This window comes from Grus americana, chromosome 3, assembly GCF_028858705.1.
Source record: "Grus americana isolate bGruAme1 chromosome 3, bGruAme1.mat, whole genome shotgun sequence".
NCBI lineage: Eukaryota > Metazoa > Chordata > Aves > Gruiformes > Gruidae > Grus > Grus americana.
This window is the reverse complement of record NC_072854.1, coordinates 15,961,344-15,979,939: the sequence shown is the minus strand read 5'-3', so window position 1 is coordinate 15,979,939 and position 18,596 is coordinate 15,961,344. Positions and strand designations below refer to the sequence as shown.

Below are 18,596 nucleotides of genomic sequence, written 5' to 3'. Positions count from 1 at the left end.
CCAACAGCTCCATGTCTCTCCTGTACTGGGGCCCCCAGAGCTGGACGCAGTACTGCAGGTGGGGTCTCACCAGAGCAGAGCAGAGGGGCAGGATCACCTCCCTTGACCTGCTGGTCACAATAATCATCTGAGACTGCCTGAGAAACTAAAGAGAAAAGTGTTACCATCTCTAGCAGCAGCTTTCCTGGCCTGGGTGACTTCAGAGTGCCACTGAATGCCTGTCAAAAACGTAGGAGGTTCAGTGTCTCTCAACAGCAGTGAAACTTCAGTGATGCTTTAAATCTGGCCACTGCTGCCAACTGCCAAGACACCCGAGCCTCTTGCACATTTCCTAGTACCACGGTACTATGGTCCATGGCACATTTGGTTACAGCATCAACCACACTGAGAAGCACAAGAACCACAATGTTTTCTTCAGCATGCAGACTTGGTGCAGGATCGCTGGCAGCACTGAGGGGTTGAGCTTTGGCAGGAATCACTAGGAGTAGGAAATGGCTGTACACAACCAGGACAGAAGTGGAAATCTCCTTGCAGAAAGGTCTTTGTTAACTCCGATGGGGTCTTCCTGTCCAGCTTCTGTGCTGGTGAGCTCTTGGATGGGAAGGAACCAAACAGCAACTTCCCTACAAGTGTCTTGAGCTTCTGGCTCCCAGTTTGACCTCCGATTCTTCCAGAAGGTTAATTTGTAGCCTGGCTATGTTATTTGTTTACTCTTGTGAAACAAAAGGACTTGCATTGAGAGAATTTCTATAGATAAAGTCATCCAGGCCAGAAAAATGTCCTGTTTGCTGGGACAGCCCTATTACAAACAGAAAGTGTTTAAACGTCAGTGACTTTAAGATGAATATTCCTTAGTCGAGGAATATGCTCTTCTCTCAAAAATTTTAAAAGGTTACCACCTTTTATAAGGAAACACCACAATCCCCAGGAACTCATGTTTAAGAGTTCTGTGAATTCCACAGATCAGCAGATGGAAGCTCTGTCTCGAGCAGGAGGACAAGTGAGAAGAACAGAAGAGCAGCTTTGCCTTGTGTGTCCTGGGTACAAAACAAGGTTTGTGCACATCATGCCGTTGGCCAAATGATCTCCACATGACAGCCCATGCAGTTCCTTTGTTTTGGGACAAACTGCATGAAGGAGAACTGAGGAGTGCTGTGATACTTCCATCCTGAGAGGCACTGAAAACTCAAAAGCCTTGAGAAACCTACGCTACGTTGGTCAGACCAGAGGACTTCCAGTGCTCCCTATCAGCCCATACCCTTCTGTGGCAGCACCTCAATACAGCCTGCCGTCTGTACAGCTAGTAACTATTTGTACAAGTATAGAATGAATAAACTGTGGCTAGTGAATACTAGAATACAGTACATTTCCTAAAACGTCAGGCTTCACAGGGCCCCAGGGATCCACAGTAAATGAGGGCAAGGCAAGGGGAGAAAGTGCAAGAGATCCAGTGCCAGCACCTGAGGGGCTGCCCAGAGAGCTCCCTCAGACCTTTGCTTGGCTTCCTTTGGAGCAACCCTTGCCTTTCCCTTATCTGCCGCAGTAGTTGCCTATATAGTTAAGTATTGCAATTAATTACCAGCTTCTCAAGTTCAGGAACTATTTTACCTTACTCAAATAGTTTATTTAAAAATATATATATAATATTCTCCAATTCAGAAAAGGATAGAACTTCCCACAATGTAACATTTTTTATATATATATATAAAATATTTATGCATTCAGTGAATGGAAACAGTTTTACTGTATACATTTTTAATGTTGTACTCTATGCAAATCTGCATTACCTAAAAATATACCGTACTTCTGTAAATCAAAACAAGCAGGGAAAAAACACTGTTGCTGTGTGCCAGGTTATAATACCTAACAGAAATTAGATGAAAGTTTTAGGTTTGAATTTAAGAACTCACAAACACCATTTTACTTTGCGAGTGCGTAAATAGAAGACTGAATACATTCTGGCTCTGTCAAGCTGAACTGTAATGTACAAAATGTAAATATATTTATTCTTTTTCAGTATTTCAGTGTTTCCAAGTCCACCTTTCATGATAGTGTTAAATAAATCACGGTCCTATCCTTCCAAACATTTCAACACTCTTTAAAAAACAAAAACAAACAAACAAAATTTTAAAGTGAAATGTCCTCCTTCATTGAAGTGTTAGATCATATTTTAAATTACTGCACTCCCACACAATATTTTATATATATATATTTTAAATATATATATATTTATATATATAAAGAGACCAAATAGGAGACTACATTTTTTTACTGTCAATATGTTTAACATCGCATACTGTAGTTGTATAAAACATGCATTTTCTGGGATAATTATGAACACATCATGAATGAGCCCACATAAATTATATTTTTTGTACAACTCCAAGTTAAAAAAAAGTCAGATTAAGTGCCTCTGAGGCCCTTTCTTCCCAGCTATCAGTTCTCAAAACACACTACTGAAATATTTATCTATGCCTACAGCTATGTGCTAGAGAACCGGATTTAAAATTTTAAAATACATCTACAGTATGTTTTAGTTTTCTTAAATTTTGTGACAGTCCTCAGATATTGTGTTGTGAAATGTAAAAATAGTCACAGATTCTTTTTTTTTTCCCAGAAATAAAAAACACATCTACGAGAGTATGCAAAAACAAGGCAAAATGAAGTTTCAGAGCACTTAATGAGGGTTAATATAAGTCAATAACTAATATTGAGGTTTGCAAAAAGGGCTGGACGAGCAGTTACACGTACAAGCAAATGGTAATTCCAATGGTATCAGACATTGTTTCTGTAACCAACACTTCTCCACCCTTAAAACCAGTCGATATACATTCAAAATAGGCTGACATTGATATACTTACTAGGTGTAAAAATAGTGCACTCTTTTTTCTGCCACAAAGCAAAATTGCATCCTAAGAGCTGGTAAACCTTCTTTTTTCCTTAAATAGAGAGAATGGGCAAAAAACTTGAAAAAAAAATTAAATTAAGGCAATTAGACAAGTAAAACAGGACTGCCCATGATGACATAGCTGAAACTAGTATATATTTCAAACTTATACTAGCTGCTGAACACTGACATGCAGCTTTTGATAGACATGTATGAATGATATAAACTTCAACATTATGGCTTTATACAAGTGCATAGTTGCAACTGCAATAAGTAACGGTATCTGATTAATAAGCATAAAAAAATAAAGTGGAAAGATTTTTAAAACCCTCTTGCAGTATTACAGTACAATATATATACACAGTATAATGGTCACTTCTTACAGATGCAGTCTATATCACTATGGTTGTTCTTCCTCCTGTTTTTCTCGCAGACATGCTGGTGGCATCTTTACAAAAGCTGGAAAGTCAGTTTCTTCCGTTTTAATAGTCATTCCTCTCGATCCTTTTATGAAATGTAGTGTATGTGTCTTGCCAAGAAAGCTTTTGTGGAACAGAGTTTAAAAGGTTACCTAACATATCCTTTTATTATTTACCAACCATTCCTCATTTGATCAGTCACTCAGGAGAATACAGGAAATACCCTCAGAGATTAGTAATTTATATTGCAACAAAAATGTAAACCTCTGATATATATAGCACAATCTGTCAGGAAAATATAGATTTTTTTAATATATTTTGGGATATGTTTCAGTCTTGCTGTAACGGGAAGAAAATGATCACCTTGAATTGCGTCTGCATTCACGGAAAGCAGTTAGCTGAAAAAGAAGAGGGGAGTTTGGTCAGTAAATGCAATGAATGTAAATTTGACAAAAATAGACTCCTCAGTCTTCATTTAAGATGGTCTCATCAGCAAACTTGGGAGAAATGTCATTCCTCTGCATCCAACAGCATCGTTACTTAAGTATAGTACATCCTTATGCATTACAGTCCCAAATCAATTCAACCCCCTTGGAATATATGAGGGTAAAGTACAATATAATGTAATAGTCACTTCTGAAAGATTAGTAATTTGTACGCTTTTAATACATAAAGATGCAGTATATTTAATTAACGTAATGGTTGTTACTGTAAACACTAAGCCAGTTAAATTCTACAAGGGCTGGCAGCTCAGTTAACTGAGCCCACAGCTGAGGTACAGTGCTGCTGTCATCGCCCATTCTTTTATAAGGCTGAGACACACCTTACATACTATTTAAAAGAATTCCTAGGAATTTAGGGGAGTTTTTTCCATGTGAACATAACATTGCATCAACATGTAGAATGATTAAACATTGAGAACTGCAAAACTGTTATCACTATTTCCACTACATTCACACTGCGTATTTAAGTAAGCCATGGGACAAATTAGATGAATAAAACGGCCATTATTTTTTCTAAAGCAGTCAAGGAAACCGTATCACAGAAGCTGCAAAGCCCATTTGTTTACGTAGTTTTCAAGTGCATGGTTAGGTATCCAAAAAGCACAGCACTGCAAAGGAAAGCCAAGTCAAATTCACTTCATAACACAGGTAGAAAAGCAAAATGCAGAACTCCAGTGATTTCATGTCTGCTAGCCATAGTCCAGTCAGTTTATGTTAAAAGCTTAAAAATTAAAAGTATTTGCAAATACCAATTCTATTTCGGCTAAACATCTAACTGCTACACTCTCCCTTTCAGCCTTCAAAAATTACCCACAGAGGTTAGCAGCATTAGCACTACAGATGAGCAACTACTCTGACAACAGTTTGGTTTTTTCCCCAGGCAGGCAGACATGAATTTTGAAAAAAGGTCAAAAATTAGAAAAATAAAAACACTAACAAAGGCAACAACTTTGTTTTAATGTAAAAGACTCCTCTAACAATGTGACATCATGAACAGAATCTCATTTTTACTGTTTAAAATATTAAATGAGATCTTGTGTTTTCTCTGCTTTGAGAAACAAAATCCAACATAGCATGCTGTATTCAAAGGCAAACAAATCCATTCCTCTCTATTTAGATTTACCCCTTATACTTCTTCAGAAATCAAAAACATCGTCATCATCATCATCACCATCAATATCATCAACATCATCAAATGACCAATCCCAGTCCTTAAATGCCAGATCAAGTAATCTGCAACAGGAGGGTTTGATGTTTAATGTGCGTCAAGCTTCTATAAAAGACTTCAAAATTCCATTTGTTATCACTAAGCCTTTTTAAGTAACAGACTGTGTTAAGGTAGGTGGGTTCCTTCCTTCGCCTATCATGGAATATGAAGGTTCAGTTAGTGTTCATGTCAGCCAGGAATACTGTACTCATTGGAAATGTATCTCACAAATCATTCCATTGTATAGAACACTTACCATACTGATTTTTTCCCAAAAAATTTCAGCAGAAAAGACCAACATGTACATTTCATAAAATTAGCTGCTCTTTTGCTGCTGTTCTTGTTAACTGAGGTGCAGTCTTATGTTCTCCTGATATCCCTTTCTAGACAATAACGCAAGGCTAACAATTTTTCCAATAAAATAAAATAATTTTAATTCCTGAACAGAACATGAAATAAAATAGCATAATCTGAATTTCCAAACGAATACAGCTGGATTTCACTATATCCCAAATACAGTGGGATTACACCATACAGCTGTCCTGTAGCTCATTATTTAAAGCCAAGCAACGCCAAAAATGAGGATGCATTAACTTGTTCTCTAGGCATCGCTGCCTGAGCTCCTTCTATGGTCACTGTAGAACAAAGAAAGCAAGCAAGGCAAACCTTGTCAGCAAATGAGTCATTTTACCTATTTTAGGCAATTATTTTGGGACGGGATGAATCATTGTCTAGAAGCATGTATCTCTTTCTGTTGTTATCAAAGGATCTTAGACAAATATCGTAAGCACTGACTTCTCAATTGCTATAGCTGCAAGAAATGAAACCCAGTCTAGTCATCTCTCCAGTGAGCTCGATGGATTTAAAATCAGGAATGTATGCCAACCATAGGAGGCAGAGATAGAAACCGTACCCTAACAGAGCATTCAGTGTGTTTTAACTAAAACATGCTACAGCATTTAATGAAGTTAATCACACGCTTTAAACAAAATGGGTTTCAGGGTTTTTTGGGGTTTTCAGGTTTAAAATTTTTTATACTTTTAAATGCGAGATACCCTGAAAAGGCTCAATATTCATTTATTATATGAACTATGGCATTGTAATTTTTAAAACACTTAAAGAATTTAATATGTATTAAAGTATCTTAAAGTTGATTTTTTTCAATTTGGAATTATCCTTTTGGCACGATCGAACTGAATGGATAAGCAGAAGTCATAGAATCATAGAATGGTTTGGGTTGGAAGGAACCTTTAAAGGTCATCTAGTTCCAACCCCCCCTTGCTGCGGGCAGGGACACCCTCCACTAGACCAGGTTGCCCAAATCCCCATCCAGCCTGGCCTTCAACACTTCCAGGGAAGGGGCATCCACAACTTCTCCAGTGTCTCACCACCCTCACAGGGAAGAATTTCTTTCTTATATCTAGTCTGAACCTACCTTCATTCAGTTTAAACCCATTACCCCTTGTCCTGTCACTACACTCCCTCATAAACAGTCCCTCACCATCTTTCCTGTAGGCCCCTACAGGTACTGGAAGGCCACAGTTGGGGTCTCCCCAAAGTCTTCTCTTCTCCAGGCTGAACAACCCCAACTCTCTCAGCCTGTCCTCACAGGAGAGGTGCTCCAGCCCTCTGATCATCTTCATGGTCCTCCTCTGGATTCACTCCAACAGCTCCATGTCTCTCTTGTACAGGGGAGCCCAGAGCTGGACTGCAGGTGGGGTCTCATGAGAGTGAAGCAGAGGGGCAGAATCACCTCCCTCGACCTGTTGGTCATGATTCTTTTGATGCAGCCCAGGAAGTTGTACTGTCTCTATGAAAAACTGGTTTGCCCTTTCTTAAATCATCACAAAGACCAACAGCCATGAAAACCTTGGAGAAACAATCACTGTGTTAAAGTCCTAGCAGGGACAGCATTTATAGGACCGTGCAGGTCGGAAGACCTCAGGGAGGTCTCTAGCCCAACCTCCTGCTCAAAGCAGGGTTAGCTACAAGGCCAGCACAGGCTGCTCAAGGCTTTGTCCTGCAGGTCTTGAAAGCCTCCAGGGATGGAGCCTGACCAGCCTCACATCACCAGCATGCACCAGCTGTCTGTGTTGGCTTTTCCTTCTATCCAGTTGGAATGTCTCTTGGTTCAGCTGAGGCCCTTGTCTCTCACCCTCCCATCAGGCAGCACTGGAGAGCCTGGCTCCATCTCCTTGATACTCTCTCCAAAGGCAGGGGCAGGCTGCTATTACACCCCTCTGGAGATGTCCTTCATCCAGGTTGAACAAGCCCAGCTCCCTCAAGCTTCTGTTCTGACCATCCCAGTGGCTTCTCCAAGACTTTCCCCAGTTTGTCGATGTCTGGTTTGAATTTGTGGGCCTGAGCGTGCAGGCAGTATCTCGCTGCAGACTGAGGAGTGAACAGAGGGGGATAATCTCTTTCCTCCATCACCTGGCTGCGCTCCTCTTGGTGTGGTCCCAGAGCCTGCCTTGCTGCCAGGGCCCACTGCTGGCTTATCTCCAGCTTGTCTCCAGCCACTCAGTCCCCAGACTGACCTGGCAACCACATCTTCATTCTTAAAAAAGTTCGTAACAGAAAATTAATTATTCCGTTCGGTAAGCCCTCGCACAAAAGCCTCATAGAAGCACCAGTCAGATATAAATTGGCCATAGCAATTACAGTAATTTATAAGTATGTGGTTTCTAATTAAAAGTGTTTAAATCCATAGAAATTTCCACTGGTTTGACAGACCTGCATTAGTAAGGTGATAGGTGACATGACCTCACAGAACTACACTTTTCCATCTGTTGGGTACATTTGCAAAGCTAACTTGGAAAGTTTAACTGCAGAAATAAAATGCTTTACACACAAAAATATTCATCATCCTCTTTTTCCCACCATTACAAAATATACAGATAGAGACATATACAGCTAGAAGAAAAACATTCAGGACTGATTCGTAGTGGAGGAGGACCACAACTAAAAAGAATGGTAAGAGTAAATACTGTGTTACAGAAGCGTTTTGTAGAAAAGATCATGAAGATTGAAAGAAGGGTGTTAGAAGGAGAAAAATTATTTCAGAACACCTAAGAATAGCTGTGGAAAAAGAATCAGAATTTATAATATACCCTTTATATGTCAACAGTAAGAAACAGAATAACACTACTGAATAGTAAACACTATGCAGAAGAAAAGCATTCTACTTGTCCCCCAAGTTGCCATGAATGTTTCCTTGATTCACGCTTCAATCAAAATTTTGGTTAGTTTTGCACAAAGAAACTCTTCCAAATTGGTCCCTGAAAAGCAGTGATTAAAAAAAAAAAACCTTTTTACCTTCATGGTTATTAAAAAAAAAAAAAGATCTAAAAATTTAAAATTCAAATCATGAGCCCTGACTTTCTTTTAAATATGTAAAGTAAATCACCAAAAATTAGACTGTATGGAAGTTAGGAGGGAAGTGAAATTAATTTAATTTCAGTCCTTTCACTATGCATTTCCACACATTAAAATACCTATATTTTTTTAAGATCTAACTCCTCGTAGCAGAAGGCCATTTGGAGATAACAGCAGCATCACAGTAAGAGCACGGTTACACTGCATTCCCCACTGTAACTCAGGCGACTCACCCAACCCAGTTTTCAACCAGGCAGCTTAGGTACTGGTGGCAGTCTGGTCCCAGAAACAAGGAAAGCGAGACTCTACCCACTGCCAAATTATCTCGCTGGGGAAAAATGTTAAGCCTTTGCTGAACTGTCCAGTGCTGCTGGAATACTGCAACAAACAAAACAAGTCAAACCAAACTTTTCACAGGCTGTCAACAACCGGGGACCGATGTAACCAAGTATGAGCTCGTAGTCTAGGTGATGAAAAAAGCAACTGGAAAACCCCAGAAATTCTGTCCTGTGCAATCACATAAGCACTACCTGCAGAATGTTATCACTTCCACAATACAGAATAGGATTTTGCTCCTTAAAACTGATCCAGTACTAGACTACTGGTTTTTTGTATGGACATTTTTGTTCCCAAATCAGACGAACTTGATAAGACTATTCTTTCAGGAATCATGAGACAGGAGCGTGAGTCATTCTAGGCTGAATAAGGAATTGAAACCAATTCTTTCACCCTTTGGTAAGTGCTCCAGCTACTTGACCAAATGGTGACCCCTGCCCCTCCCATCTTCCTGCTCTCTTTCAAAAACCACAAGTGATGCTCAGGTGCTTACCACTGCAGCAATGGGCTCCACGCTGTGGAACCCCCACAGACAGATGCAAAAGTGAGATTCATCTGAACTACCTTTTCACTGCAGATGTCCAAGAGCATGCTGTATGCTCCTTTTCTACACTAGGAAGACATGAATCCTAAAAGCATCAACTGTAAATGGAGTCAGACACGGATATACACATTTGGTCAGATGAAAGACTCATTAACATACAAATCTGCAATCAGGTATCTAACCTTAGAGCAGGGCAGGAATTCAAACACATGCCTCAAAACCAAGCAATAAGAAACACGACTGAGGCCTTCTAGATGGCTTTTTGAAGGTACCTAATTCTCTCCAAGGTTCATTAGAACCACAAACACCTAACTTCATTGCAAATCAGGTACATTAGTGGCCATCTTGAAAACTGTTAAACTTTTAAAAATTTTTTCTTTTTTTAAATATTCACACCCCTCTCACTGATTCTGCCTAGTTAAACCCCATTTTCCCTACTCACTGCCAGCTCACAGGAACTATTAGGTTACAGACGATGCTACAAGTTCTGCCTATTACACGTAAGAGGAATAAGGTACATTTTCAGTATGATAGGTTTAACTAACAGCTAATGTGAGGCCCTTTAAACAAAAGAACAAACATAGCGGCTCTTCTTATAACTTAACTGAGGTTTATAGAAGATGACATGCTAGATCACATGTAGTCAACAACATTTGTCGTCAATTATCCTTATCACCATATAGGACATTAATTGCAGTCAAATGTTTAAAAGAATAAATTAAATAGCAGCCCTTGTGTCACCTTGGTTTGTTTGGAGGAAGCTGTCGACTTGGTCGTCTGATGGACTGGTTTGGCTGTACCTTCATGGAAGTTCTGGGAGAAGATCGAGCGAAGGGGTCTGGTGCTGGAGGCTTCTTAGGTATTTTTTTCACCAGTCGGCTCACCCATTTTTGCTGTTCTTCTGTAGAATTAGCTAACAGTAGTAGATTCTTTGCCGTTGAAATATCGTAGTACACTGTGGTAAGAATTTTTAAAATAAAAATTAGTATCGTTACCATTCTAAACATGTCCCCACATCAAAAAATTAGTTGTCAGATTACCATACTGTCACAGTTAACACAAAGTTAAATCACCAGAGAAACCAAAAGCAAAGTGAACCAGATTTTGCCAAACCTTATGCTTCCCAGCTGCTGACAGTGCCTCCTTACATTTAGAGGTTAACAATTTAGTACTGTGGAAGATACACAGACGCACAGAAAGGGCAAAGAGGTGTGCCTTGAGAGCAAGAAACTATGTAACCTGAGTCACAAGGAGTAAACTTACTGAATGTCATCTATTTCATAACACGTGCTAGCACTATCATTTCACACAGCAACGTGGCACAACACACAGGGTGAGCAGTCTTACAACTACCACACTTTACTGCATGAGGCTGACAGCTCCACAGTATGTACGTATATTGGCCACAGGCCGTTAACTCACAGCAGTGAGCAGATCCTCACGTAGATACCCTTACAAAGGTTCTGATGGCTACGTACAAATAAAGGACAAACCCACCTCTTTGTTTATGTTTAGTTGGTGTCAGACCATTACTAGAATCCTCTGATCTATTAGAACCCCTTGTGACTCCAGCGACTATATGCATATTCAAATACTTGCGATTTACCTTTGCAAGGTGCTATAATCTCTTCTTTTTTATCCATGTGATCTTTGTGACATTTGATATGGCAACGGCGACATTCTAGAGCAGGAGGAGGTTTAAACATATGCCACAGTGGCTTCATACAAGCTTCACAATTGGTTGGGAAGTGATAAAGAGTAGGTATAAACTCATGTCCTTTGTGACAAATGTAATTTGACTTCTCTCCCATGGGCTCCACAGGAAATTCCTGTTCCTTTTTGCTTTCTCCTTCATTAGCATATAAAATCTAGAATCAAAGCAAAATAATCTCAGTACTCCTAGATGAAAAATGTAAATTCAGAGAAATTATCTAAGTAGAAAGACTGAAGAATTAGACTGGAATCCATTTTTTTCAAGAATGTTTTAGTAAATATTTCATTAGACAAAGTTATGGAAACATTTTTGACAATGTGTGAAATACCATGCTTGTTACACTAGAAACATTAATTTATTACTGAATACCTGGAATATCCTAGGAATTTCCTTGGAATCTGCTCTGTACACATCAGTCTGAGTGACTGGTCGGACATGGAAGAGTTTGCTATAGGAAATTATTTCAAGAAGAAGAAAAATTAATATTGCCAAAATGATAAATTTCAATTGACAGATTGTTAGGATACAAAATAAGAGTTAGAGCCATTAAAGATTTGTCAGATTTCTAATCGCTTGATTAAAGTCCAATCTTTCAATCCTGCACATGAACTTCCAAAAACCCTAAATAAAAAGAAGTTACAAGTATCCAGCTACAATTGTGAAAAACATCACAGCACTGAAAAACCAGTATCATGTGACTTTAATGACTGCCGGTAGCTGTTGAACACAATCCTCTCCCCACGCTCCAACCTCTGAATATCCACATTCTGCATTTAATTAACTATACAACCCACCTGTAAGGACATATTGCAAGTGAAAATGTACAAACACTGAAAATTACAGCCTCTCTGCTACAATTTTCTTAATGTATTTTGCTACAACGTGTAAGTGAGGTAGGTCTAGCTGAGCTAGTGGCGGCAGTTCAGACATCAGAGCTCAACGGAGTTCCCTGGATCAGACTGAGCACCACGCTTCTGCTGCACCACTGCTTACAGCAAGCACCATTCTTCATCCCAACAGATACCTAAGGTCCCAGCTTGGCAGTTCATGTTACAAAAGTAAGCCCCATTCGATGCTGTGCTCCCAGACTGGACCTCAAAAGGCCTTTTGTCAAAGTCCTTCCATCAAAGTACACCTACAAATCAGAAGGAATCTCACAAGATAATACTTACTCTATATCTAATACCATATAGGGATTAGATTGTTCTTTATCTTGTTCACTGTCATAGAACAGGATCTTCTTACTGCTTACAATTACATACTGTTAGGAAGCAGAAAAGGATAACATATATATTTTAATCCAGCTCATCAGTGATGTCAAACATACCACAACAAGTACCACAGATGCCACAGCAATATTTTTCTACAATTTTATTAAATGGTAGCTAAATGGACAACAGTAGTACTGTATGCTGAGTCCACGATTTGCCAATAAATTCACTGCACGACAAACAAAATTCTGATTACCTGATAAATCAATTTATGTTATCAGATTATTTGATATCTAAACAGATTTAAGTATCTATGAAGAGATAAAAATGAAAGTCTGGAAGAAAGTAAGAAAAAAGTTTTTAATTTCTATTTTATTGATTTAATTTTCCCTTGGACTGGTAGTAAGAGTAATTGTCATCTCATGATGCCTATTTTACATGTGCAGTTCACAACTAAGAGGGATCATACTCACAAAGATCCTTGTTATACCTACCAGCATTGCTAGCAAAATTCATAAAAAAGTTAGTTACCTAGAAGACTTCCTATTTCCAGAATTTTGCCCAGAATGAACAGTTTGACTGAGCAGTAAGTGAACTGGTATGAAAATGTGTATGTTACTCTTTGGGCAAAGACCCATCAAAAAGGTTACTGAAAAGCAGTAAACGAGTGAAGGCTGCACAACGCAGATGAGTAGTTGTTAGTTTTATCTCCTAAATAAAGGATTTGTCAAGGGCATCTGCTTCCAGACTCTGCTAAATTCCAGTGACGTAATACTGCTGAGAATGCTTATGGCCTAATGTACAAGCATTTGAAGATCATGAATGGCTGTTCTCACCTCTGGCTGGGCAAAGAAGTGTCTCAACCTCCTACAATTGTCTTAACCTGCTCATCTCAGACATAGCTATACCAGCTAACAAATTTTATACATTTAAGTAATGAGAGAAAATGTATCAAAGAAAAATTAGTGTTGAAAACCTGCAGTAGGTTTAAAATCCAGACTACACATGAAATAAGATCATAAATCTGGTTTTCTTACCTTTTTAACCCATCCAAATTTTTTAGTGTTATTTCTAACAGGCAGTGATAGCCAGCCTTCCAATCTTGATTCTGAAGAAAAAAAAAAAAAAGATATACATTAAAGAACATAAATATTCACAAAACATTATTTTTGAGAGTACTGTGCATTTTAAATTTTAAATTCGAAGATCAGTAATAAAGCAACAGAGCAAACATGAGAACATGAACTATTTAAAACTACAGGGTCTTGCAAAGTTTATCACAGTGCATGTTCAGGAATAAATTAAATCGTGTACTCCTGAATGCAGCCAATAACCAACAATGCAATCACAAAAAAGTAGTAGGCACAAGGAAGAAGGGGAAGAGCAAACTTGCAAATATAGCACACACATTCCCTTTAGTAATTTTCCAAGACTTAAAATGCTTATGTCTATCAACCTTTACCTTTGAAACCAGCGGCTGAAGATATTAGTACAGACAACACAACATCCAGTTCAAGACAAAACCAGGCAAACTACCACCACAAATAACCTATATCCTCTATACACCAGGTAAAATCTCAGAAGTTTAGTATTCTAATTCATCTTTTTTGCTCTGTAAATTTTTCTTTTTTCTAATTCTGCCTATATCTCCTAGGCTTTCTAATCCAAAATAAGTCGGTTTTGGCTAATCTTTAGGCCTTGCTTGAATTCAGCTGCCCTTTCACACACTTGCAATATTTTATATTACACTAGCACTTAATCAGATTTTATTTATCAACAGTATTAACAGCTCAGCTGTTGTTTGACATAGAGTTTTCAGTAGTAACCAGAAGCTCACCAGGATTACACTTTCCTAGTACTTGATAATACATAGTATCACATAGCCTTTGACCCTATATTTTATAGCTGCACGTAATACAAGCATTTCTTTCCCCTATGTTTTATTAAGAGAAACTATTCAATTGCAATAATATTTTTCTAAGGAGTTTCTGCTGAGGAACCTCCAAGTCAAAAATACTGAAGCCTTAAGTATTAACAAAGATGAAATCATGAAAGGCGCATAAACAGGCTCCAAAATTGCAGAAGATATTTTCTTTCTCATCAGAGGGCATCCAGAGGCTCCTGTCCATGTTCAACATAGTGTAACAAATAGTTATTAGATATTCACAGATTCTCATTTTGCCTAGAGGGACTTGAAGCAAGGTTATTTATTCAGATATGCACTGTCTTCAAAATGCATTGCTCTACGAGCATTGCTGTTGATGACACATTTTAATGTACATACCAATACATACAGTAGTTCTATAATGTATATTTTGCCTCATACCTGCCACTTTAAATTGTTCCTTTCAACTACACCTGATACAAAGGGTAGCACGCATAATGCTGATGCAAAACATCTGTCCCTGCATCCAGGAAGCATTCGTAGTTTGTTAATGGTGTGAGAAAAAAATTGCATTAATAGTTTTCCTATTTTTCTCTGTAAATTCTAATACTATCACATGAAATTGGACAAAATGAAGAGTTTCTGATTACACTTCTTCAATTCTGGTGTCCATTCTATACTAACAGATCAAAGAAAGGACAGGATATTCCAAAATTTTCACAGTACATGCTTATGAGCACTAGGATGGAAAAAAACCCAACAAACCATAACCATCATACCTCAAATCTGTTGCAATTATGCCAGCAAAAAGTCCTAGCTTATATATGATTTTTACTTCAGAAAAAAAGTAAAAACCATGCAGATGCTACAACAGCAGCTAACAAGGAAAAAATCATGTATATACTTAGCAATTCTTTTATTAGAAGCCTCATAGAAAAAACCGAGAATGAGGACAATAGAGGAAATAATGCATTATTATTTACTCTAGTTTGATGAAGTAATGCCAATATGCCAAACAAAGTTTTGCCTTCAGTGGAAAAGCATTCACACTTTAAAGGAACCTCAAGTAAAATACACAAATTTGAATGTAATTAAAAACCCCACCTCTGACATCAACACTAAACAGAACTTTTTTTCAACACAGCGTATGTGTAGTCATATAAAATGAATACAGAATTAGTAAAACAAAGCTCTGTTTTACCAGAGCTATATCATTTCATTATATGCTTTATATACCTGGAAAAATGAATAAATTTTGCTTGCCTTACTATGCAAGAATCAAATACAAGATTCAAATCAAGGCAAAAACAATGTAACACTCAGAAGTACTTCTATGAGCAAATAATGTAAATTTAGATGGTGAGGATTTAGATGTCTCCATACTTCACTTAAACACAAAGATTTGACTTTCTGGTATCCAGTATCTTAGGGTCATACAGATAGCTGCAGATATTGGATAGAGGCTACATTGAAAACAAGGCCATAAGGCTCATTTATTCAATGCTTTAATAAAAATGGTAGGTTTATAAATGGCAGCAAGCATCCGCAAACATTTAGAGAAAACAGGCCAGTTATTTGTTCATTCAAACTTTTTCATGTCTTTGATGGCAATGTTTACTGCCACTGCAGTGTGTTTACTGCTAGATGTGGTTTTTGTTTTGTTTGTCAATAATATATTAATAGTGTTAGTTTTGAAATAGAGAAAAGGACACAGTAAGAACAAAACCAAACAGTTCTCGGGGATGTCACCTGTGCTATCAACTTCTGTAGGGCTGTGGGAACAAGACAAAGGTTCTTCCTCTGAGTCAGAATCAGAATCGAGAAGCATGCGAGAACTGGAAGGCTTAGTGGCAATACTGACAGAGGTAGAAGAGTGCTGGTAGGTAAAAGACATGGATTCCATAGTGTGGGATTGAGTGATATGGACTAAACATAAAGCATAAAGGAGGAAAAAGGTAGAAGAGAAGTCAAAATAGAATCTCTAAGAAGAGAGTATTAGTTTTACATTTCATCACATAACACAGTAATTACAAAGGAACCACCACAATAAAGTGGAAAAAAATATTTAGTTTTAATGAGGTACAATAGAATTTTTCAAAGAAATTTCTTTAAATAAATGTAAGATGAAGTATGATTACAGGCAGATTTAGTTAGCAGGTGGATAGTGATCACTATCAAAGCATTGATAAAGTGGTAGAAACACATGAACATGAAAAGTCACAAAATCATCAGAGCGTTAATTTAATACTTCAGCTTCTATGGTGAAACACTACCATAAACCCAATTAATGCTGAAATATTAATAAAACTAACATACCAGGGAATCCATCATCTGCCTCAGCATCTCCAGGTCCACTGCCTATGCTACTGTTGTCCAGACCAATGTGCAATGACTGCAGCTGTGAACGAAGCTGTTCAATGTCACTGTCTTTGCTGTCCAGAGTCATCTGGAGTTCAATCCGTATCTGACTCTCCTCTGCTATTTGCTGTAAGGATAAATTACAAGATTTGCTATTAATGCAATACTCAGTTACTCAGAGAAAATATAAGTAGAAAATAATGCAGACTTTCCAGCCAATTGAAATGTATATACTGCGTATTTCTTTTGGTGATAGGAAATTTAGGAATAGAGGCTGTATACGCTACCTTCAAGCCTCTACCCATTCAATGAGAATTACAGAAAATGCTATCAATGCTTATATTTGCAAAGGGATCTTACTGCTTGCATTTCATTGATTTCCTTCTGATATTTGATCATCATTTGGGTTAACTTTTCTCGTTCAGACTTCAGTTCCATATGCAGTTTCCTATTTTCCTTCTCCTTCCGCCGTACATCAGTGTCAGCTCCACGTTTGACCGGACCCTTCCGATTCATGATCTCAGCCAATTTATTTACAGCCTTCCCACGGGAAAGAAAAAAAATGACAAAAACCACACCAATAAATACACAGAGTTATATCGTGAAGAAATAAAGGCTTCTCTCCTGTCCATGACCAGACACTTTTAATCTAACTGTAAACTAAGACCTCTGCAATCCAGTACTATAAAGTTGCTTTAATTCAATGTATTACTCAAAATTGAAAGGAAGGTAATGATGTAGTTTCATTTTAAGAAAGCATTAGCTGTGAACGCTTCTACTCGTTTAAATATTCCCTTCCATTTTCATTAGCTAGCCCCAAAATATATCTTTGGATTAAAATGCCACTTGTTCTAAAAAACAATCCAGATTAAAACAGTATATTTCTGATTTTATGGAACTAACCAAGTAATATAAATCACTACAGGAAGCAGCAAGATATGAATTCATCTGACTGAAATGAAAATTTTTGCTGGCGGACTGCATCTGGATTAGGAGTTCCTCTATAATAAATCATGAGGATGCAGTTTCACTAAACTGAAAGTCTACTTAGTAGAAACAAACAAACAAAAAAAAATCAATATATTTTGTTTCAGGGGCAAAAAAGAAAAAAGCATTAATGGTACATATAGTTTACCATGGGAAGTTTTATATTAAAAATTATTTGATTCACAAACACCAGCTCTTCATTCATTTAGGTACATTGGCTTACCTGGGTTTTCAGTGTTCTTTCATTCAACAACTGTTTCTCAAATTGTGCTTTAATATTTCCTACATTTGCTTCTTCTTCTTTTAGCTTTGTAATTTCTGTAGCAAGGTAATTAAAAAAAAATAATCTATGAAATCTCATTACTAAAGAAAATAGTACTATTAAAGAACAAAACTGGTTTCAAGTTAAATTACATTTGGTTCAGAGAATACATACGTTCTTGTACTTCCTTCAGTTTATTGTTTAGTTCTTCTTTCTCATTAGCAAGATTAGCCACATCACTAGTTAGTGTCCTATTTGCTTCTTCCAACTACAAAACAAAAAGTACATGTGATCATGTAACAAAACTGATTTGCCATACACAAGCATTACAGGACAGAAGGAAATGCTTCAGAGTGAAACCAGGATAAAAGGAGTAGCTGTAAGAGCAGTATGGGCACAGAAGAAAGAATGATCAGAGATATGCGTGGAAGAGACATGGTAAGAGATTTGTTTTAAATTCATTCACAGAATATAAATATTTTTTTAAATGTCAGATATACTTGTATATCACTTGCCTCTAGGTATGCTAAGCAACAATGGATAACTCAAACTGCAAATAAAACTCAAGCTCATGTAAACCTCTACCAAAATTACAATTCATATTACTCACAGAGGCTATGGTGGCATCTTTCTCGGTAAGTTCCTGTTTATGCCTAGCCATCATCTCTTTAATCTCCAGCTCTTTCATAATCTTCTCTTTTTCCAAATCAGAGTACTGCTCTTCAGCAATGGAACGTGCAAGTTGTTCTGAATCCGCTTTTGTCAAAGTAATCTCTAGCTGAGCAGCCAAGGAATCTCTGCAAATTATTGACATATATTATTAACTTAAAAACCGGCAGGTTACTGGGGGGTATGGGGGCAGAAAATAAAAGAAGAAAACAACAAAAAGGCATCCTAATCTTTTAGGT

At 37.7% G+C, this 18,596-nt stretch overlaps 1 protein-coding gene across 4 annotated transcripts in view; it reads right to left on the bottom strand.

Moving 5' to 3' along the window:
• Positions 1-1,600: 1,600 nt before the first annotated feature.
• Positions 1,601-18,596, bottom strand: part of ROCK2 (Rho associated coiled-coil containing protein kinase 2) — a 104,862-nt gene continuing 87,866 nt past the window's right edge. The window contains exons 22-34 of one of the 4 annotated variants that reach the window (XM_054821630.1): positions 18,299-18,485; positions 17,863-17,956; positions 17,650-17,744; positions 16,800-16,979; positions 16,398-16,566; positions 15,831-16,007; positions 13,234-13,304; positions 12,158-12,246; positions 11,355-11,433; positions 10,878-11,139; positions 10,013-10,226; positions 4,933-5,042; positions 1,601-3,704 (exon numbers count right to left, since the gene is read on the bottom strand). In XM_054821630.1, coding sequence (XP_054677605.1) covers positions 4,946-5,042; positions 10,013-10,226; positions 10,878-11,139; positions 11,355-11,433; positions 12,158-12,246; positions 13,234-13,304; positions 15,831-16,007; positions 16,398-16,566; positions 16,800-16,979; positions 17,650-17,744; positions 17,863-17,956; positions 18,299-18,485 — 1,714 coding nt within the window. In that variant the 3' untranslated portion in view covers positions 1,601-3,704; positions 4,933-4,945. The remainder of the gene's footprint in view (positions 3,705-4,932; positions 5,043-10,012; positions 10,227-10,877; positions 11,140-11,354; positions 11,434-12,157; positions 12,247-13,233; positions 13,305-15,830; positions 16,008-16,397; positions 16,567-16,799; positions 16,980-17,649; positions 17,745-17,862; positions 17,957-18,298; positions 18,486-18,596) is intronic. The other 3 variants (XM_054821632.1, XM_054821631.1, XM_054821633.1) reach the window with 3 other exon arrangements.